Raw genomic sequence first — 24,406 nt, 5'->3', positions numbered from 1 at the left:
TGAGACAACCATGACATAGATATACAACTCAAGGGTGCATTTTGTATTACTAACTTACATGCAGGTCTCACCTTTCGCCCAGGTCAACATTCTGAGTTTGCACCCAGCCATGCTCATATTATTTTTCACATTTGAAAGTGTAGCAGTAGGTAAAATCCTGGACGATAGTTCAGTGTGGCTACTTTAGCATAAAGAATGGAGCCACTTTTGTTTTGAAAGCATCACTGTACCACATTTCTTTCAGAAACATAGAAACATAGAAGATTGATGGCAGAAAAAGACCTGATGGTCCATCTAGTCTGCCCTTATACTATTTCTTGTATTTTATCTTAGGATGGATGGATGTTTATCCCAGGCATGTTTAAATTCAGTTACTGTGGATTTACCAACCACATCTGCTGGAAGTTTGTTCCAAGTATCTACTACTCTTTCAGTAAAATACTGTAATATTTTCTCACGTTGCCTCTGATTTTTTACTGATCTTTTTCTGATCTTTTTTCTATTTTTTTAAAAAAATAATTTTTACTAAACAGTTTTATCTTTAAAAACAACATTAAAACAACCACAAAAAGAAAAACAACATAAAAGAAAACAAAGCATACCATATAAAATCATTTTCATTTTACAGCATTCCGTATCGGTGCACATAGTTTGCTTTTGTAGCTCTTGCTCTCTTTAACTTATTGTCAGGCTGAAGCCATTTTAGTGGGGGTCTTTGGCCTGCCACACTGTATAATATTTTACTGTGCATTCTTTTACTGTGGGAATTTGGGGACAATAAGGGGGCAATAAGGGGAATTTGGGGACAATTTGGGGACAATAAGGGGAATTGCATGAGGGTTGTCTGTATGTAGCCATAACAAATTATTTCTAGAAAGTCAAGTTCGTTCTTTGTCTTCGCACTCCTGCACCTGCATAGATGGGTGGATCTGCCAGGCTGGCGGTTGGACATTGGTCAATGTGATGGACTTGGGGTGGGGGGTGGGGACAAGTACTTGAACTTTAAACTGGATGGTGAACCCCAAAGGACTTCAGATTCGGGATTCACCCAGGTGTACCAACATGGCTCTGTTAATAAATTGGAACTTTGAGGAAGCAATTGCCTCTGACTCTAATTTTAGATGCTATTTGGAACCCTGACACTTATACTGTTTGTACATTTCATAATTTGCCATTCAGCAGGGAAATTGGGATGCTGCATTAAAATAATAATAATAAATAATAAATAAATAAATAATAATAATAATAATAATAATAATAATAATAATAATAATAATATTAGATTTGTATGCTGCCCCTCTCCGAGGACTTGGAGCGGCTCACAATAGCACAATAGCACAATGCACAATATACAAATCTAATAGTTAATTAAAAAAAACTTATAAAAATAATCATACAGCTCAAACAAACCATACATCAATTATAATAGCTAAGGGGTATATTAATTTTCCCATGTCTGGTGATATAGATGAGTTTTCAGGATTTTACGAAAGGCAAGGAGGGTGGGGACAATCCTAATCTCTGGGGGGAGTTGGTTCCAGAGTGCCGTGGCTGCCAGAGAAGGCTCGACGGGACCCAGAGAAGGTCAACTCTGTGGGACCTAATCGGTCACTGGGATTCGTGTGGCAGAAGGGGGTCCCAGAGGTATTCTGGCCCGATGCCATGTAGGGCTTTATAGGTCATAACCTACACTTTGAATTGTGACTGGAAACTGATCGGCAGCCAGTGCAAGACGCGGAGTGTTGACAAGACATGGGCATATCTGGGAAAGCCCATGATTGCTCTCACAGCTGCATTCTGCACGATCTGAAATTTCCAAACACTTTTCAAAGGTAGTCCCATGTATAGAGCGTTGCAGTAGTCGAACCTCGAGGCGATGAGGGCATGAGTGACTGTGAGCAGTGACTCCCTATTCAAATAGGGCCGCAACTGGTGCACCAGCTGAACCTGGGCAAACGCCCTCCTCGCCACAGCTGAAAGATGGTGCTGTAATGTTAGCTGTGGATCGAGGAGGACGCCCAAGTGAAATCCACTTACCTTCTCTACCAGCTCAAATCCCCAAAAAGGGATGTAATGATGTTGGTGCGAGTTTGTGGGGCTTTGTGCAGTCAGCCCTACCAGCTCAGTTAGAACCAGTTGTATTTCACCCGACTAACCTGATAAAAGAGCCAATTGTGACAGATTTGCCCCTCCATATTATCACTCACCAGGGGTAGGCAAATCTGGCTCTTCTATGACTTGTGGACTTCAACTCCCAGAATTCCTGAGCCAACCATGCTAGCTCAGGAATTCTGGGAGTTGAAGTCCACCTGTCATAGAAGAGCCAACTTTGCCTACCACTGACTCAAACAGATATATTAGATTAAGCCTGTGTTCTTCCCACTTCATAGCGAAGCAGACTTAGCAATCCTGGAAATATAAATTCTTTTCACACAGGTTTATCTTGACTTATCTTTAAAATGTATTCTTAAAATAATAGCATTTTACAAAAATACAAAATCAAGTTATTTTCAATTTTGGGTTTTATTCAGAATTAACATAGTTCAAAAATAATCACTTCCTGTACATATGCTTTAAAAAAATACATCAGCTTATCAATAAATGCTTCAGGTTAAAATATATGCTTTTAACTGTATCACTATATTGAAATGACTGTAGTTGTGTACTGCCACTCTAATTATCATCGTCATAATAAATTAACCAGACTGTATAAAATGCTGAAATATTTCTTTAAGGAAAATGCGGCAAAAATCATGCACCAAATTCAGTCATCCTATTGCCAATAAATAAGCTAAAATAATTATAATAGTCAATATCAAGGAACAAATTAAATAGTACTTGTATCAGATCCATAACAAGAGAGAGAGAGAGAGAGGGAGGGAGGGAGGGAGGGAGAGGAGAACTGATAATGTGAAGAAATGGTGAGAAAACCAGAATTTTCTTGTCCTCCAGCTATTTTAAGACTATAATTCCCAGAATTCCTAGATGGAATTGTGGAAGTTGTGATCTACAAATAACTGAAGATATCAGTTGATGAAGGTGAATACAAGGCAAATAGTGTTCAAAACTCTTTAAAAAATAATGGCTCCCCCTGCTTGCTAACTTTTTTTTCTAAAGCAATGCCATTTACCACATACTCTACTCCATTGCTCTCTTTTTTAAAGAGGTACCTAGTTGCAATTTATTGCTGCTTGGGTCTTATGGCCTGACTGCAGACAGAACTTAAATTTGCATCAGGCTTGTATTTACTTTGGTTTAGAGTGAATATAAAAAATCTGCAGACTAATCCAATCAGGATTTATTAAATTTACCTTTCTTACAACAAACTGGAAAAGCTGCTAATTTTAAGAAACCTGGCAGGATAAACAACACATTGATCGTCTTAGCACTTAAGGACATTCTTGGAATGTTTCGGGCCATTTGAAACACATTACTTTAAAAGACACTTTCTACATCCATGGCAAGAGGGGGGCCTCCCTAGAATTCAAAAAGGTGTAGAAATGTATTAGGGGGACATGTTTAAATTATATAATAAATGGTCTTTATCACAAATAAAGAAGCAGCATGACTATCTAAATTGAGGAGCTTCCCATTAGCATAGCATTGGTGTCAGCAACCCACGGCTCCATGCAGCTCTTTCGTCCCCTTGCTGTGGCTGTCAATTGAACCCACTGCCGGCTGGCCCCGCTTCTCCCCCTCCCTTCCCAGTCACTCTTTGCCTGGCCTGAGATGTTAAGGGTGACATCAGAGGATGGAGACTCGCTACATATTCCAGAACGGGAATGTATCGCCCCTGTACTTGCCTCATCTTGTGAGTGTTTCTTCTGACCCTTGTTGGTGCTGCATGCATCTCAGTTTCTTGGATATTTGCGACTTGCTTTCAAGAGTGGACAACATGCTTCACAATAGTAGATACCGCATCCCCTCCGCCCATTATGACACAGCACATCGCAGCTGAGCGGCCCAGTGTCTCAGGGTGGAGAGCAAGTCGCGCATCTCCCCAAGAGACTGAGATGTGCACAGCACCAACAAAGGTTGGAAGAAGCACCCGCGAGATGAGGCAAGTACAGGGGCGTTTCACTCCCGCTCTGGAATATGGACCGAGTCTTCATCCCCGGCTGTCACCCTTATCTTGTGACTGGGAGAGGAGAGCAAGGATCGGGTCCGGCCAGTAGTGACTTCAGCTGACAGGGAGCCACAGCAGGGGGATGAAAGAGCTTCATTTATCTGGAAACCTGAAATGACCCTTGATTTAAGCCCCAAAGAAGAAAGAGAAACATCAGCAAAAAAACAAAAAACCCAGCTCTCGCCTGAGGGACCACACACACACACACACAAAAGAGAGACAGAAAGACAGACAAGAGACACAAAAAGATACCTGCTTCTCACAGAAAGCACTGGGAGTCACAAAACCTGGGTAGATGTGGCTGGGTGGAAGTGAGTGATGTTCAGTTGGCCATGCCCACCCAGATTTTGTGGCTTCCGGTGTTTTCTGTGTGAAATGACTCTTTGAGGGTTTAAGGTTGCAAACCCCTGGCATAGCAGAAGGGAACTGATGTACAAAGTTATGCTTCTATATTTCCAATATATATATATATATGATATAATAATGCTTAAGCATGGCTCACTATACAGTATTTGGAGATGTTTTAACATAGTCAGCACCCTGGATGGCATTGATTATTGCCTATGCACAGTGTTAACATTAGGCTGATTAGGTTAAATATCTGCATTTAAGGCCATTACATATTTTTAAAATATGCATATTTGTGGACAATTCGGTAGAATAATTCTGTTGAATTACAATAAAAATTGTTTTGATTTGGTAGAATAGCTGCTATGGTTTCTGCCAAGCAATCAAGTCTCAAAGCATCTCTAGAAAAAGGTTTTTTCGTTTCACAATGAAAATTTCAGAAAGTTGTGGCAAACAGGCCAGTGTGTCTAGATCAGGGGTAGGCAAAGTTGGCTCTTCTATGACTTGTGGACTTCAACTCCCAGAATTCCTGAGCCAATCATGCTAGCTCAGGGATTCTGGGAGTTGAAGTTCATATGTCATAGAAGAGCCAACTTTGCCTACCCCTGGTCTAGACAACTTGTTATCCTGGATACTTTAAAGTAATTTGTATGCTTTTAGTTGCAGCCTTTAAATATCTCATTTTCTTGTCCAGAGTATCCCATGACTGCTTATGTGTGATTGTTTGACCACACAATAGGCAAGTCTCTTTTCAGCTCTCTTTAGTCAGAGCTAGATTGGGCCAGGTGGGCACAGGGCTGTCCCGTGGAGTCCTTGGTGCTATCTGGGCTTGCAGATCTTTCGTTACCCATTAAAATGCTGATGCTATTTTAGCTGGATAAACATTTGCAAACAAACAGCAAACTCAGGAAGCATCAAGGACTCCACAATTCAACACAGCTACATGGATTCTTTTCTACAGTGCTGTCATGTATAACATCTCCAGTATTAATATTGATTGTTTCCTTATTTGACCCCTAGGACAATCATTAAGTGTTGTACCTCATGATTCTTGACAAATGTGTCTTTTTCTTTTATGTACACTGAGAGAGCATATGCACCAAAGACAAATTCCTTGTGTGTCCAATCACACTTGGCCAACAAAGAATTCTATAGGGCATAAAAAAATACTAAATCCCCCCCCCACCGCATCAACAGTTTTACTTGATTAACTTATTTATCCAAATTCCCTTTATTTTATGCAATTTTATTGTATTTTAACCAGTCGCAGTTTTATGACGACCGATGTGGTCACTATTTTTGCTTTGATATGGTCGATTGACTAATCAAATAAAATTGATTGTTGTTGTACTTGATTGGCATGGGGGGGGGGCAAACTATAGAAGTAGTGCACAATCACCTCATTTTATACAATCATCTAATGCAGTGCCAGGGCCTGCTGCCTAGGAAATGCTAATCTACCCCCAACTTTTGGACTCTTAATTTCTCTCTCTCTCTCTCTCTCTCTCTCTCTCTCTCTCTCTCTCTCTCTCTCTCTCTCTCTCTCTCTCACACACACACACACACACACACACACACACACACACACACACACCACCACCATCACTACTATGCTAACATAAGTTCAGAACACCAGGTTAGAGGAGAGAGAAGAAACTCTTATCCTGCACAATGAAACGTACCTCAACTAGAAAGGCCCAAATGTTTTTCACGTATAAATATCTGCAAGACAAGTGTTAGAAAAATGTTTTTGCAAGTTTTAAGTACTGTAGTTGCTTTAAAGTGTTACCACAGAAATACAATATTCATATAAAAAGCCCCCCCCCCCCCCAATAGCAGCCTTTGCATTAAAAGTGAAAAGGTGTCAATACAGAACGTGATCTACATAGAATTTGTGCCTCGTGTTATACCTTAAGTAGCAACATTAATCTTCTCTCTCTTGGGAGAATATCCGTACCAGGGCTAAGATTTCAGGAACAAAGTGTACTGTTCCAGTGTAACAAAGATAAAGATGAGGCCTTATATATCTTTGATAAACTGTTCAAAATTCCTAAGTGCATAGTACCTTGACGAGGAATATTGCAGAATTGTTTTATAAAAAGTAACATGTTTTCAAATGGTGGAGAAAGGCTGTAATATGGATGCCTAACTTACACAGTGATCTCCAACATTACCCAACGCAATTATAATACAGACCCCACCTCCCCAATCCAAAACTCATCCTTTTCCTTATTCTTTCCTGGTGGAATACAACAGAAGGGAGATACAAAACTGGAGACATGGCAAAGCGAAGTGATCAACAACTCATATTGAGCTTCTTTTTATTGAGTTCCCGTTCCAGGTTTCCTATCAGTGTATCAATGCTTTCTTGCAAGTTTTTGAGGTTTACTTGATGGTTCACTGCAGAATCCATTGTCTGCATTGTCAGATAGGCCTGAAAGGTGCGTTCTTTGGACACACAAATGGGCCGCCGGAGCAGCGTTCTGGAAGCATCCACTTTGCTGCCATCGTCCCCACTTTCTGCCTCTTCTAAAGGGACATCATCGTAGTCTGCTTCGCTCAGAGCTTCTTTGGGACTGACAAAGTAGTTCTCCCCACAAGCAGTCCAGTCTCCGGCATAGCGGTTGCTTGAAGGGCTGTCCAGTCTGGCTGGCCTGGATCGCAAGATCCCAGACACTTCGCTTAAATTTAACATTTGAGGCCGCTGTTTCTTAGGCCTCAGATAGTTCACAGAGGACTGCTGCTCCTGGAAGGCTGACTCTTCAGTTGATGGATGTTGCACTATGATAAAGCATAATTGGAACTCGTGTTAGCTTAACAGTATGCCTTAAAAGAAAGCCGCAATATGACATTTTATTTTTTCCCACTGGTCTATGACTTGGGAACATGCATTTATGCATGCACACTGAACAGCCAATAATTCTATTGTACTGATTTTGGTACCAGACAGTCAAGTTATATTGAAAAGAAAAAGCCAACTAATTAACATTTCATCTTAAAACTACCATGCCTTTGTCTACTGCCGCTGGAGGAATCTATTAAAATGGAAATTTAACCTGATTAACTCTGCAAGTTAATTTTGCAAGTTAATCGCAGTCCAAAATCACAGTACAGTTCGAAGAAGAGCTTCCAAATGCGATCTACAATCAGCTATGTAAGAAAAAGCAGGCAGAACAAACACACATTTGGCACTTTTGTTACCTGAACTCATGGTTTTACAGCTCTAGAAACTAAGTCTCCTCTTGTTATCGCCTTCCTATGGTAAACAGTACAAATGTTTTATTCACCAACAACTGCTACATAATTCAAAAGTTTCTTTTCCAAGCATCCCTCTGTAGTAATGGCATTATTATTATTATTATTATTATTATTATTATTATTATTATTATTATTATTATTATTGGTTCTATTATTACGATTTTTGATTCTACTATTATTGTTGATTCCATTTTTATTTTTGCTTATAGCAATATTCTGATTGCTTACTGGCACACAGAAAAGATGTCATTCCTACGTGTTTAAAAGATGTTTAACTCTTGTCAGTAAGACTTGACAAGGAATGAAGAGAAAATGGCAGCAGAGATTAATGGAAATTAGGTCCTAAAGAAGCTGGGGGGGGGGGGCACCTTTGAATTGTTTCAACAGTACTGGATGGAAGGAGTTGTATCTCCCTAGGTAGACTTGTCAAAAGATGCAAAAAATGATGAATGTGCAGGCGAAACTTGTTGTAAAGAATGTAGAAGGAATATATTATTATTATTATTATTATTATTATTATTATTATTATTATTATTATTAATTAGATTTGTATGCCGCCCCCTCTCCGCAGACTCGGGGCAGCTCACAGCAATAATAAAAACAATATACAGTAACAAATGTAATATTTAAAAAAATCTAAGAACCCCTTATTTAAATTTAAAAGCAAAACATACACATAAACATACCATGCATAAACTGTATAGACCCGGGGGAGACGTCTCAATTCCCCCATGCCTGAGGACAGAGGTGGGTTTTAAGACGTTTACAAAAGGCAAGGAGGGTGGGGGCAATCCTAATCTCTGTGGGGAGCTGGTTCCAGAGGGTCGGGGCCGCTCTTTGCCTGGGTTCTGCCAGATGTCATTGCTTAGTCGACGGGACCCAGAGAAGGCCAACTCTGTGGGTCCTAACTGGTCGCTGGGATTCGTGCGGCAGAAGGCGGTCCCGGAGATATTCTGGTCCAATGCCATGAAGGGCTTTATAGGTCATAACCAACACTTTGAATTGTGACCGGAAACTGATCGGCAACCAATGCAGACTGCGGAGTGTTGGTGTAACATGGGCATACCTAGGGAAGCCCATGATTGCTCTCGCAGCTGCATTCTGCACGATCTGAAGTTTCCGAATATGAAAAGTAAAGATCTTGTAAAAGCCATAAGGAGAGAAAGAAAAATAAAAGAGTGAGGATTCAGTGCCATTGTAGTGGGTAGACAGTTAAGCAAAAGAAGAGTGCACTTTCCAAGACTTAAATTTATACAGGGAGTCCTCAACATATGGCCGTTCATTTTAATGATTGTTTACATCAGCGCTGAAATAATTGACTTAGGACCAACCTCGAACACTTTCTGCCATTGCAGCATCCCTGCAGTGATGTGATTTAATCTCTAATGCTTGGCAACTCTGGCGCATATACAATAGTGGCAGCATCCTGTGGTCATGTGATTGCCCTCTGTAACCTTCCCAGGTGGCTTCTTACAAGCAAAGTCTTGTGAGCCGCCCCGAGTCTTTGGAGAATCCAATCAATCAATCAATCAATCAATCAAGTCAATGGGGAAAACCAGAAGGGAAGATCGCAATTCGGGATCATATGATATCTTGCTTAACAATCTTGCCAGAAAAGGTCTTATAATGGGGTGCAACAAATTATCTAGTCCCCACTGTGGTCATAAATCGAGGACTACCTGTATATTTCACCTCTTAGGTTGCAGAAGAAAAACAGTACACCAAGCATAACTATCCTACTGGGTTGGCCTATCTATCCTGTGAGGCATTTTGAGTCTCACTGGCTCAAGCTTTTCTCAGCCTTCCATCCTTCCTAGGTCGGTAAAATGAAGATCCAGATTGTTGGGGGCAATATGACGACTCTGTAATCTGCTTAGAGAAGTAAAAGCACCATGAAGCAGTTCATAAGTTTGACTGCTATAGCTATTTATGTGATATCTTTCTTCAAAGATCATCCTGAACTGCAGTGGCTCTGTCATTTCTAATTGTATCTGCCAGGGGTTATATTATTTATGCATTCAGTATATTTAATCCCGCTTTTTCCTTTAGAAGCAAAGGAAGCTTGTAAAAGATAACTCCAGCATATAACAAGGCAGAAGTCAACAAATGCAACCTGCCAGTAGCTCAGATAATCAGATGACTAAACTTTCACTCAGGCTCAAATATCTCCCTGGAAGTAGTATATCTTACTTGTCTAACAATTCTGGTTTCTTGTTTTGAAAAGATGAGGAAACATGTACATCAACAAAAGTTCTCCTGATTAGGATTTTTTTTCTTTGAAACAAAGGGCTCGTGTGTTAAACCTTAAATGCCAGCATTATTAAGTTTTCTGAATAAACAAGGACCATTATTTTTTCAATTTATAAATAAACAGATAAATGAAAAGCTGTAGTTAGTCACAATCATTGTTATCAAGTTTTCTACATTCATCAGTGGATTGATGTTTGGCTTTACTCCTTCACAGGAAAAGAGTTCATTCCACAATGTTTAATTAAATTTTTGAAAAGCCAAAAAGCTTGGCATGATACCCTGTAGTTACAGAAGAAGCTGAAGTACTTAAGATTATGCTAGTTCACTTCTTAAACAATATACATCCAGTCACCTTTACAGAGAAAAACCTTCTTCAAGGACTTAATTGTTATTAACTCCATTTTGAATCACCAATCAAGCAGCTATATTTTTTATTTCTGTATGTTTTATCTGAGCAGATAATATCAGGTGTCCGCATTCAGGGGGAAAAAGCATCTTGTCTTTCGTTCAACTAAACAATCTGATCGTTGTGCTAACTATGAGTCTTCAAAAAGCCCTGGTGGCAGTACTGTAGATTACTTTTGCTGACTGCCAATAGTTCAACTGTCACTGGCTCAAGGTTGACTCAGCCTTCCATCATTCTGAGATGGGTAAAATGAAGACCCAGATGCTGACTCTGTAAATCGCTAAGTGGTGTATAAGTTTTAAGTGCTATTGCTAAGTGCTAAAATAAAGCTGGCATTACACCTCTGACCAACAGAAGATGTTATTGCTAAAGCAGAGATCAACTGCTTCAAAAACACTTGGGGTTGTTCCGTGTAACGTAACCTATTCAGATCTGTCTAAAAAATTAGCTGCTGAAAGTTACACCCCTATGTGACTGAGAGAAGTTATAGACCAGTGATGGCGAACCTATGGCACAGGTGCCACAAGTGGCACGTGAAGCCATATCTGCTGGCACGCGAGCTGTTGTCCTAGCTCAGTTTCAACATGCATGTGTGTGCCGGCCAGCTGATTTTTGGCTCACACAGAGGCTCTGGGAGGGCGTTTTTGGCTTCCAGAGAGCCTCCTGGGGGATGGGGAGGCATTTTTACCCTTCCCCGGTTCCAGGGAAGCCTTTGGATCCTGGGGAGAGTGAAACACGAGGCTACTGGGCCCAGCAGAAATTGGGAAACAAGCTGGTTCTGGCCTCCAGAGAGCCTCCGGGGGGGGGGGGGGAGCTGTTTTTGCCCTCCTCGGGCATTGAATGATGGGTGTGGGCACTCACGCATGCACAATAGCATGCACACAGCCTCTTTCGTCACCCAAGGAAAAAAAGGTTCGCCATCACTGTTAAAGATAGAACCAAGGTTATCCAATAATAAGCATAGAGAAAGAAGGAAATGGCAGAATCCCCAATTGTAATGACAAATAAAAGGGGGGGGGGGATTAGGCTCATGAAAAAGAAATAACAGCCAGGAGTATAGTCAATGTTAAGTCAATGGGGACACTTCAGGACACTGGTAGTAAACACACAGTTCCAGTTGTTTAAGATCTTATCTTGTTACTATGGGTGCAAAAAAAAATATTCTCATTTATCTTTATTTTAAAGAAACTTAAGGGCAAAATACACAAGTCTGGAACAGATGCAAAAGTAAAAGGGTACATTAGCAAGATATTATTTTATATAGATTTATTAGATAAGATTTATTAGATTTGTATGCCGCCCTTCTCCAAAGACTCGGGGCTAATTAAGTGAAAAAATTGTTACAGCAGCATGAAGTTAGAATGTAATTGATATGCCATAATAACAGTTACAAATAATATGGCATAATAAATTGGTCTTTGTAAGTTTATGCTACAATAAAAGTTTGAAAAAGTTTGAACAATGCATGCACTGTTTTTGCTGCAACAGATTAATACAGTGATCCCCCATTTATTGCGTCCCCAACCATTGCGAACAGGGTACTTCGCTATTTTTCAACCCGGAAGTCAAAATACCATCTACGCATGCGTGCCCGGGGCACGCATGCGTAGATGGCAACCGGGAGATCAGCTGCTGGGCGGCTTCCCTGAGTCTTCCCCCTCTTGCTGGCGTCAGCGAGGAGTTTCCCCACCGCCCACGCAAACTCCTCGCTGCCGCCCGCCCTTCGCCCGCCCACGCCGTTCATTCTCGCCGCTTTTGAGCTGAGTCCGGAAGCGAATTCGCTCCCGGACTCAGCTCGAAAGCGCCGAGACAAGCCGTTCCTTGCCGCTTGCTATCGGCGCTTTTGAGCTGAGTCCGGGAGCGAATTCGCTCCCGGACTCAGCTCGAAAGCGCCGAGACAAGCCGTTCCTTGCCGCTTGCTATCGGCGCTTTTGAGCTGAGTCCGGGAGCGAATTCGCTCCCGGACTCAGCTCGAAAGCGCCGAGACAAGCCGTTCCTTGCCGCTTGCTATCGGCGCTTTTGAGCTGAGTCCGGGAGCGAATTCGCTCCCGGACTCAGCTCGAAAGCGCCGAGACAAGCCGTTCCTTGCCGCTTGCTATCGGCGCTTTTGAGCTGAGTCCGGGAGCGAATTCGCTCCCGGACTCAGCTCGAAAGCGCCGAGAGCCAGCGCCCCCCGGACCCCCAACCCGGGTTTGGGGGGCTGCTAGGAAGCCCTCCATGCCGGCGGCAAACAGCCGCGCCGCCCCCAATCTTCGGCTCCTCGCTAGCGCTGTGGGAGTAAAAACACCATCTGCACATGCGCAGATGGTGTTTTTACTTCCGCAGCGCTACTTCGCGAAAACCCGCTCGTTGCGGGGGGTCCTGGAACGGAACCCTCGCAACGAGCGGGGGATCACTGTACATCGCTTTGAATGAAATTAAATGTTATTCATTGTGAGATGTTTGGGTTGTTGTTTTTTTACCTGGCCACAACTGGAGCAGATAATGTAAAACTTCTATATGTTTCTTGAAATCCAAGGCACTGGCCAGCTCTTCTGAATCAGTGAACACTCTGTTGTTGTGGCTGGTAGTTTCCTGCCACTGGCTAAGTAATACAGGCCCAAAACACACAGCTAAATTCTGGCAAGTCATTCTGTTTACTTCATGGTATGAAGCCACCAGTTTCAGATGGTCTAAGAGCATCTTTAGAGTTGCCTAAAGAAAAAGAGGAATCGTGTTAGTTCATTAATCACAGGGGAAAAATGTAATTAAGAAGAGAGGCAGTAGCAATATTATTGAAGGTCTTGTTCCTTTAATTCCATCACAACATTGTCATTCATGCCCACTAGCGGTGTCCACTTAAGATAACATTTCAAGAATACCTTTTTGTGGAGCAGAAGAGCACACAGATCTGAGGATTTTGCAGCTGCTCAATACTCTATACATGCCCTTAAGCAAATATTTTGCAAGGGCCAGCAAACTGCAATTTTCTGCATACTTACCTGGAAGTAAACCACACAAAACACCAATCCTCAGCTTGGAGAAAGACTTTAACAATCAGCCTAGTCCCACGAACCAATTTAATAGCCCTGCATTTAATTAAACTAAATAGCATGGAAATTCTGTCCCATAATTGGTACTAAATTAAATGGCTGGAAATATTTGGTTGGGGCTTGTCTCTCTTGCAATTCCTTACCTCTGATTTGTTTGTCCTTTGGGGTAACAGGCAAACTTTCTATGAAACTGAATTTTTTCCTGGGCCAAAACCAACAAACATACTAAGATGTTTCCATCGCTTCACTAAGAACACAGGAAGCTGCATTACCAAAATTGGAATACCACATAATCGAGCTCATAATTATTATCTGATTAGACCCTCTGAGGTTTCAGAAAAAATGTCTTTCCCATGGATTCTTTTGTTTTTGGCTTTTCTGTGATTTGTAGTTCTTTATTTGCAACAGCTGTTGCAGATTGCAAGTATGTGTATATATATATATATATATATATATATATATATATATATATATATATATATATACATACATACATACATACATACATACATACATACACATGTGATATATATATACATGTGATATATATATATATATATATTTGTTTTCGTAGATTTTCACAGGTACAGGTATGACGGTCTTGGCATATTCGGGTTTCTTCCCGTGTAGGATTTGGAAATTTCTGGCGACGTTTCGACGAGGTCCCACTCGTCATCTTCAGGCTGGTGTTTCTGTCCTTGTTCTAGGGCGAACACTGCGAGACCTGAGCTGCCTTCCTTCTAAAAATACTGGTGGCTGGGTGTGGTTTGATGGCTCAGCAATTGCCTGCTGTGTAGAAACTTCCTGATGAGTCAGTAGGGTAACATCTGGGGTCGTTGATGTAGCTGAGGTATACTGATTAGTTAATGGTTGTAGATTAGGCATGATATCCTGAGTAGTTGGAGCTTGCAGACTACTTGATTGTTTTGCAATGTGTGTTCTGAGTCTGGTTTCTATGGCTGGGATACATTTGAGGGCTGGTTTCCAGATGTCTGGTAAGCGGGAGGTATCATCCCGCTTGTTCATATTTTGGGGATGTTTTTCTATCTCGATGGCTTCCATGATTATTCTTTTGCTGTACTGTTCTGTTTTGGAAATTAACTTGGTACTGTCAAAATCAATTTCATGTCCTGTAGTTTTGAAGTGTTGGAAAAGGGAGGTTTTTTCTTTTTTCCTTAATGCATTCTTATGTTCTGCAACACGTGCATTTACTCTCCTGTTAGTTTGTCCAATATATGTGGTTGGGCAGATTTTACACGGTATTTGATAAACTCCCTGGTTTTCTAGCTGGATATTGTCTTTCGGGTTTCTTAGGATGTTGGCTATTTTTTTATCTGTACCAAAGGCTGTCTTGATGTTGTATTTGCGGAGAATTTTACTGATTTTATCTATGGTGCCTTTGATGTAAGGGAGGAGGGCAATGCCATTGTCCTGTTCTGTGTCTTGGTTCTTGGGAGGTGTCTCTTTTTGGATTAAGTTGTTGATTGCCTCTCTTGGGAATCCATTGGAAATTAATACATTTGTGAGACTGTGTAATTCAGGTTCCAGGTGGTCTTTGTCGGCTAGGCCTTTGGTTCTGGAAATGTGGGTCTTGGCTATGGAATTGATCTGTGCAGGGTGGTGGTGGGATTTTGTGTTCAAGTAGCGGTTGGTGTGTGTCTTCTTCTGGTAGACGGTATGTCCTAGGGAGCCATCGGGTTTTTTGTAGATTAGGACATCCAGGAAGGGAAGTTTGTTGTTGGTTTCTATTTCCATGGTGAATTGTATTTTGGGGTGTAGGCTGTTGAGATGTGTGAGAAAGCTGTCCAGTTTTTCTTTCCCATGTGGCCAAATTACGAAGATATCATCTACATATCTAAGCCAGAGTTTGGGTTTGTATTCAGATTTGTCCAAGGCGTTGGTTTCAAAATATTCCATGTATAAGTTTGCAATGATGGGTGACAGGGGTGATCCCATGGGGGCTCCTTCTATCTGTTTGTATCTTTGTCCATTGTGGATGAAGTATGTATTCATCAGGCATTGGTTGGTCAGATCTAAGATGTGCTTCAGGGGGTTGTATTTGTTTTGGATGGCTGTTAGGGCTTCTTTGATAGGCACTTGGGTGAAGAGAGATATGACATCGAAGCTTACGAGAAGGTCACTGGTTTGTAGGTTTTGTTCCTTTATGATTTCTATGAAGTGGAATGAGTTTTGTACATGAGACATGATGGATTCTGCATAGGGCTGGAGTTGTTTGGCAAGAAATTTGGCAAGATTCTGTAGGGGTGAGCCTATGGAGCTGACTATGGGTCTGAGTGGTGTTCCTTCTTTGTGTATCTTGGGGAGGCCATAGAGCAGTGTTTGCCCTAGAACAAGGACAGAAACACCAGCCTGAAGATGATGAGTGGGACCTCATCGAAACGTCGCCAGAAATTTCCAAATCCTACACGGGAAGAAACCCGAATATACCAAGACCGTCATATATATATATGTATGTATCAAATGTTTTTAGCTGAAATTTTAAAATTAAGGGAGACTAGGATGGTACCATTTCGGCCTTGTTCTGGCCTCATCAGCTAGCCACACCCTTCCTTACTGGGATTCGATCTGGCAGCCTCTGCCTTGTAAGGCAGAGAGTTAGCAGTTGAGCTACCAGACCTTGATCCCTCCAGCTCTGTACCAGGGAGGGGCTATATGTTTTCTTTATGTCGGATCACCCTGGTATATTGAAGGAACGTCACAACTCCTTTTTGCCTTTAGGCCCAACCCAGGACCATTTCAAGGCAGTTAATTTATTCATAGCCGACAACTATATTCTGTATGTATCAAATAGATAGATAGATAGATAGATAGATAGATAGATAGATAGATAGATAGATAGATAGATAGACAGATTTATATATACATATACATACATACATACATACATACATACATACATACATACATACATATATACATATATATATATATTTGTTTTCGTAGATTTTCACGGGTACAGGTATGACGGTCTTGGCATATTCAGGTTTCTTCCTGTGTAGGATTTGGAAATTTCTGGCGACGTTTCGATGAGGTCTCACTCGTCATCTTCAGGCTGGTGCTTCTGTCCTTGTTCTAGGGCGGAACACCCTAGAACAAGGACAGAAGCACCAGCCTGAAGATGACGAATGAGACACTGCAATGAGAGAAAATAATTTAATGAACATTTGGGAAGGGGGTTTATTAGCCGAAAGCAATAATTTATGCAATGCACTATTATAACCAAAAATACTTAGAAAGGGAAATATATGGTTAAGTAACAGGTCTAGCGTTAAATACAAAGCATAGTGAAAAAGAAGGAGAGAGATGCTGATGATAAATAAATTCATCTTTTTGGAAGATCTGAGGGAAGTAACTCTGCTTAGAAAAATGTTTTGTCTAGCTGCCTGCCCATAGAAGGCTACAGCTGGTTTCCTTCACTAGATTCTCTGCAACAGACAAAGATTCCACATTGTACTTCAGCACATTATGACCCCATATACAATTAATTAAGGAGCATGTTTCAGGCATAAGTGCCTGAAAATGGTAGCTTGCCAGGAGAAAAACCTTGTGTATTGTCTAGAGTAGCTGGCAGTTGTACAGCACACAAATTTAATAAATTATTATTACCAAATCAAGAGCGTTAGAGTCCTTAATTTATGACAACTAGAACCGGAATTTCCCTTGCTAAACAAGACAGTTGTTAATTTAATGTAATTTAATTTAATTAATTTGACTTCTATGTCCCCGCAATCCTAATGGGACTCAGGATGGCTTACAACAGTAAATAGTACATACAATAAACAAAGTTAAATGTTAGTAATAAGAACAGTAAAAACCTATAATAAATCCTAACCAAAAATAATTTTACAATTATTTAGCACGAGCACCGATTGTAAGTCAATGTATTCATGTAACTTTGAATAGTCACTAAATGAATAATTGAGGACTAGCTGTATTGTTAATAACATTAAATAAGTATTCACTGTGTTCAACTTTGTTTCTACCAATAACTTTGAATTAAATCTTTCTGTATTATTTCACAAGTGTGCAAAAAATGTGAGTTGGAGATCGGATTTAAATATATTACTGTCACCAAATTGATCTGATTATTTCATTGCTTTGCATATGCATAACAAATTTCTCCTCCCTATACTGCCCAGGATAACTGCTTTCCAATCCAAATCCATAAGGTTTGCTATAGTTTGGATTCTTGATGAGAATTGCCAAGTGGGAGCCCTTAAAGGCACAAATTCGCATTCATGTGACTCCCTTTGCTTATTATATGAGACTGCTGTGTGGAATAATGGAAAGGTACAGAAAAAATGAGATTTCTGGCAGTGGATAAACTTAGCAACAAAGTTAAAAGAGCCTGTACAAACTGAGGCACCTGCACAACCAGGCTAAAGGATTAAAGGGGTCCAGCTGATTGTGTCCCTTGGTTTAGGTGCTACTGTAGGATGGCGAACCTTTTTTGGTTCGGGTGCCAAAAGAGTGTATATACATACGATAGCCTGTGCATGCATGCCCACATCCATAATGCAATACCCCCCCTGTGCTTGCACACAATCCCCGCACTGCCTGCCACGCATGCACACAACCCCCCATACTGTGAAAACAGCTGAAAAGGAGGCTGAAAATCAGTGGAACTGACCTAGGGCAACGTGCCATAGGTGCGCCATCACTGTGCTAGTGCTTACTTCCCATTCTCAGCCTAATTTTCAAAGCATTCAAAACATTAAACTTCTATAATCAGGGGGGAATGACCCCATGCCTATATCAATTTATGGTGTCTTGAACTCCTAATGATGCCTCTTTCCCTCAACCCTAGCATATCTATACTTTTCTAACATCAAAAGAGGTTGAATGAAGTGCCCCCTCCCCAAATAATAAGCTTGCCAAAAATGGAGTGGGAGGAATCTACTGCTTCGCATTTGCTTTGTGGCCACTGTTCTCTTTATCTCTCAAACAGAACTTTATTTTCTTGTTTTTCTACCCATATTCAAACCCCAGACAGACAGCTCACAATTTGCTCTACCTGAAGATATCTGATTTGGACTACAAAACTCCACAGAGTTTCCAAAAGACTAAAATAAAGCCAAGCGAGTTAGTTTGAATGCCATATCACGGTCATCTTGATCTAGATTGTAGATTTCTCAACCCTTGTTCTAATTTACCAGCAAAATCCAACTTGCCTGAATAATTGGACAGCTGTATTAGTGTACTGCCGGCCAATCTGCTATTATCAGTAGCTTCAGGCAATATTTTGGTGTTGATCTATATCTTTTTTTTTTCCTGGAAATTGCAGCAGCAAACATTTCAAGAAGAGAAATGGTTATATAACTGTCTACCTTTAGCTGGCATCAGACAATAGCAGCAAGGGAAAGCCCCAAATCACTGTTCACATCACTTCCTCGTACTTGTTAGGGAGAAGGGAATTAAACAACTTACTGAGGGTTTGGAAGGATTAAGATTAGGCAGACTGGTGAATCTTTTTTCAAGGAATACTTAAGTAGTCTTTCTTTCAATGCGACCATATGCAAGTTTCGTGCTGCATCTATTCTGCTATACACACACAGATTGGCTTGATTATAGAATAATTCCAGCAAATCTTCTTAATAAAGTGACTTTGCAAACCTAATGGCAAAACTGAGTTACTGCCAGAACTTGCTCCTATTCTGCCTGGACAAGTCGCCAGCCAACCTGCCCAGTTGGCATAGAGTAAATTAAATATGGTCTAATGGCTTTCATGCGCAAAGCTGGATCGCTTCTGGTGATTCTGTCTGGACAAACCAACAGCTGCTTTGTAAAAGCAACACCAAAGCAAATTCTGACAATCTCCAGCAAAAAGGCACGCAAGCCCAGCTCCGAACTAGCTCCCTCTACAAGCTGACAGAGGAGTCCCCATTTTCTCCAACTGCTGCTACAAAAAGCAAACATCAATTCAAAAATAATCATAGAACATAGCGGCTTTCTCAAAAATAAACTCCACATTTGCAACCAAAATGAAATTCATCTTTCCCATCAAAAGTAGGGTTTTATATGTCATTCATCATTTCAATGAAAACTGATAGTTACAAAGTTCTATTTCTTTTTATAGGATATAGAGATTAAATGTTAATTATTAAAAATAATATATTTTTGCCGAACTGTTAACATCAATTAATCAATGAAATTATTATTATTATTATTGTTGTTGTTGCTATTGTTGCTATTATTATTATTATTGTTGTTGTTGTTGTTATTATTATTATTATTATTATTATTCAGAGTACAAATATATTTATTTTATCAGATCATAGTATCACAAATGTTGAGAATCTCTGATGTGGTCTTAACATCTTGTGAATCAATTCATTGAGCCAACTTAGCTGAAGTCATTGGAAGTCAAGTTTTATTCTGAAGAGGAAAAAAGGAGAGGGAAAGTGATAGTGATAGTGATAGAGATATTCCTTGACATGACCACAAATGACCTCAACATTTCTATTGCTAAATAAGACAGTTGTTCAGTGAGTTTTGTCCCATTTTATGAACTTTTTTTCAGTTAAGTGAATCACTGCAATTGTTAAGTGAATTGTGAGGTTGTTAAATGAGTATGGCTTCCCGCATTGACTTTGCTTGTTGGAAGTTGGCTGGGAAGATTACAATGGTGATTTTCATAAGCGTGAAAACCTTTTCCAAGAATATTGTAACTTCAAGCAGTCACCAAATGAAAATAGTTGTAAGCCAAGGAGTGCCTGTACTCCTTAAGTCAGGGGTCCCCAACCCTCAGGTTGCAGCTCACCACTAGGCGGTGGCCTATTTGCAACTGGGCCGTTCAAGTGCAATGGCTAAGTTCCCTTCTCCTCCTCTCAGCCAGGCCAAGCTGCAAAGGTTGGGGACCGCTAGCCTAATTTGGAACTGGGCTCTTCAAGTAGCTAGCCAGAGCACGCACAAGTATGTGCTGGCCTGCTGCTCTTGAGGGCCAGTTCCCCTCTCCCCACAGCTGGGCAAAGCCACAAAGGTTGGGGACTGCTGCCTTAAGCCATGCACTCATTCAACAGGTTAACAAATACTTACTTTCTCAACTTCTGGCAGGCAATCCAAGAGAGCCGTTGTATATTCTGAATCATTACAATCATTTTCACATCCATTTGCTGTCATTTTCAAAGGTCTTTTTACCATGGCCTCTAATACTGCTTCATAAAGTTGTTTAGTTATCAATGGAGAAGGCAACTCCCTTAAATAATCTTTGAGGATACCTAAACAAGACATGCGGGGAAAACAAAGTATAATAAATTTACCAGAAGATGAGAATAAATAATTTTCGTGCAGAAATTATCTCAAAATTGGATGTCTTATAATAATAATAACAACATAGTTGGAAGGGACCTTGGAGATCTAGTCTATCCCCCTGCTTGGGCAGGAGAACCTACATTACCTCAGACAAATGGTTGGAGACATACACACAAACAAACATACACACATTCACACATATTGTGTGTTTGTGTGTGTACATATATATTTCACTCTCAAATCTGAAAATCATTTATTCGAGGGTCCCCTAGAAAGTAATGTACCACATTTTTTTTCTCAGCCTACAGTAATGGTATGAATGCGAAACATTACTTACAGACACCATTTTAAAACACTGCTGCAGCTACGCTGTCTGAAGAAATGCAAAATTTACACACACACTCCTGACAATTCAAATAATGTACAGTATATCTAAACTTTCGCATTCGTACCATTATTGTCAGCTGAGAAAAAAAATGTGGTGCATTACTTTCTGGGTGACCCTGGGTGACCCTCATAGCTTGTTTCTTTTATTCTATCTACGTGTGTGCTCCTTAAAGGAAATGCCAAAATTAATATAAAACTTTATTGGGGATAGCAATCATAGCATCACATCACTTCTAAATTTTAATACACTTAACATTTTATCAGAATGTTTTCAGTATCATGCATCATAGTAGTCGCAACCACAAGTGAATACAGGTTGTTCTGTCCCCAGCTCAGAATCTTTATTGATTCCAATTTACATATGTTAATTCCACTGTGTCTCATGTCATTTAAAACAAAATTTCAGAACTGGACATTAAGGACAAAGATGCTGGCCCCCTCTGTTGTAATGTCTTAAGTCCCTTTCCTTCACACATACATCATCCACTCCACTCTATTCCAACCATATGCAGCCCAGTAGCATTTTTTAAAAAGCTCAATGCATTCACTGCTGCCCAATGCCACTGCCCCAGTAAAGATTTGCAGCTGCCACTTTGATTGTTTCCTTACATGGACAGCCTGACCCTGTCTCCCCCCAAAAATTGTGCAAGCCGCTCTAATGCATAATCCACAGTTCTTGAATCAAATGCAGTCCCTCTCAGATTTCAAGAGCTGTGGTGGTGCAGTGGTTAGAATGCAGTACTGCAAACTAACTCATTGTTCACTCGAAGAGTTCGATTCTAAGGGGCTCAAGGTTGACTCAACCTTCCATCCTTCCAAGGTTGGTAAAATGAGGACCGAGATTGTTGGGAGCAATATGCTGACTCTGTAAACTGCTTAGAGAGTGCTGTAAAGCCCTAAGAAGACGTATGTAAGTCTAACTGCTATTGCTATCATGAGTATGATTGCTAACAGTTTACAACAGATTATTATTATTTATTTAACAGAAGTTTGGCATTATTAACAATATGGGAAACAGTCATGTGTGTTGGATTTACTTAATTTAATTTCCATTAAATTAAGTTTTCTGTGGAGGAGGATATTCAAATGCCACGTGTAACCTTTAGCTGAAGGTGGGTATAAATTTATAATTATTTTAAGTATTTGTTTTGTTTTTGTAGTATGCTGCCCAAAGTCACATGTCTGTGAGATGGGCCTCTATATAAATTGGATAAATAAATAAATGTTATACTGAGGCATTCAAGCCCAACCAAGCAGCAGACGTCTTAGAAGTTAAACAGCAAAGTAGGTGAAAGTAAAAGGAGGCATAAATGAGTCCATGATGTTAATTACGATTAGTTAGATATTTTTTATCTCAGTGGCAGCATATGTTATATATTGATTTGTTATAATGTTTTAATTTTGTTTTTAAACATTGCTAGCTACTTGAGTTACATATTTGAGGTAGGTGGCTGTACAAATTGAATAAATACAGATGGACAAACATAAACACCACAACTAGTTCCCTCCTCCAAAAGATAAAAGAAGCAGAATAGATCTTTCCGGGTGGGTGGTCCGGCACAGAGGGGAAGGGGGTGGAGGGGGATGATTTTGTGCGAGGGACAGGTGCACACATGTGTGGACATGGCTTCATTTGTGTGAGTTTGTGCATATGCCCTCTATTTGTATGAGTGGGGCTGTGAGCGGCCAGCCAGCTGCTCGCATGAGTTGGACTGTGAGAGGGCATGCATGCATGAGCTGACCCATCATCACATGGCCCGATTGCTAATACGACATGGCCTGGTAGTGGGCCATGAGCCACAGGTCAGGGACCCCTGGAATAGATCTTATCAAGTGAAAAAATGAATTAGTTTGATTATTCCCTTAACATTAAAAAGTTGTTCTTGATGGAAACACAACAAAGTCAGATTTTTAAAAATGGTCTACCTCTTTATTTATTGTCTTTTTTTAAAAGAGAGAGAGAGAGATTAAATTAAGGAAGAATTCAAAACTGTATTGAATCACAGCCTTTTAATTCAGAAAAATCTGTGTAAGAATGGGAACAGAGATTTACCATTAATACTGGTCCTGGTGAACCCAACCTTCCCTTTTACTCTGATAGTGGAAGCAGTCTCATTTCTTCTTGGCTACCATACCACAAATGCTACATTACTTTATTTTAATCAGATAATAACATTTTTATTACACAAAGAAGTTTTGAAAGGTAGCTGATAACATCACTAGGTAAATGTCTTCAGGTCCTATGTGCAATATAGTTCCTGAGGTCTCTTCAGCCTACTTTTTACATTTACGTGTCCCTTTTATCTTTTATAAAAAATATCTGATTTTGATCAAAATAAATTGAATTAATTGACTGCTTCTTTCCTATTACTAGAAGGCATCCACTGTTTACTTGAAAGGTTGAGATTTGCACCTCTGGTCACCCTCTCCAAAATTGCCCACCATCATTGTAGGCAAAGCAACACAATCTTTACATTTGTGTAGTTTAAACTACAACATCCTGTTTATTTCAGGAATCTCACCAATCCCATGCTATAAAATGGGCTATAAAATTTCAAGACACAAAAAGACATATTTTTATGACAGTCATTTTTCTGAAATATTAAAATCTAAACTCAGATTTTAATTGCTTTGATCCTATTTTGTTCATGCAAGCCGCTAAACATAAGCTGAGCCTTAATAAATCGTACTGTTTAATGCAGAATGAAAACAAAGAGCTGAAAGTAGGAAGCTGAGATACCAAGTTAAGTATCTGGCAAATAAAGGCCTTGTTAATCCCCAAACCATGACAGAAATACCACTGCTGAATTTTTCTTAACAAAGCAAGACTTGTTGCAAGACTCAGTGTGCCTACCACAAATCCTACCCTGTGACCCAACTGTAATGTGAATTGTGTTAACTGGAGACTCTGTTAAGAGAGCAAAATTTTTAAGATTAAAGCAAGGGTCTCCATTTCTACTCTTCATAGAAGCGGATTCAGAAAGTTACTGGGATTACATAATTTCAGTGTCACTCTCAGAATCTTGCAGGTCAAAAAATCTGTTTTTTGTCTAAGTATTTCGAGGAAAGACTGTCCACAAATTGGCAATCTAAACCAGCCTTTCCCTCAACCTAATGCTATGCAGCCTGCTTCAACTAACCTTCCTATAATTTTCAGAGTACTGTAACCCAAAAATTTATATCAGAGCTGTCCAACCTTGGCAACTTTTAAGACCTGATGACTTGTACTCCCAGAACGCTGGCTGGGAAATTCTGAAAATCTTAAAGTTGCCAAAGTTGGAGACCTTTAGTTTAGAAGTTTAGGAAAGACTTAAATTAACAGCAGGA

The 24,406-nt window shown here is 40.2% G+C and overlaps 1 protein-coding gene across 1 annotated transcript in view; it reads right to left on the bottom strand.

Annotated features, from left to right (window-relative positions):
- Nucleotides 1–2,504: 2,504 nt before the first annotated feature.
- Nucleotides 2,505–24,406, bottom strand: part of SYDE2 (synapse defective Rho GTPase homolog 2) — a 64,436-nt gene continuing 42,534 nt past the window's right edge. Inside the window, 3 exon segments of the mRNA XM_070746626.1 lie at nt 2,505–7,255; nt 12,851–13,082; nt 20,477–20,658. Coding sequence (XP_070602727.1) covers nt 6,771–7,255; nt 12,851–13,082; nt 20,477–20,658 — 899 coding nt within the window. The 3' untranslated portion in view covers nt 2,505–6,770.

This window comes from Erythrolamprus reginae, chromosome 3 (assembly GCF_031021105.1).
Source record: "Erythrolamprus reginae isolate rEryReg1 chromosome 3, rEryReg1.hap1, whole genome shotgun sequence".
NCBI lineage: Eukaryota > Metazoa > Chordata > Lepidosauria > Squamata > Dipsadidae > Erythrolamprus > Erythrolamprus reginae.
This window is presented reverse-complemented; position numbering and strand designations above follow the sequence as displayed.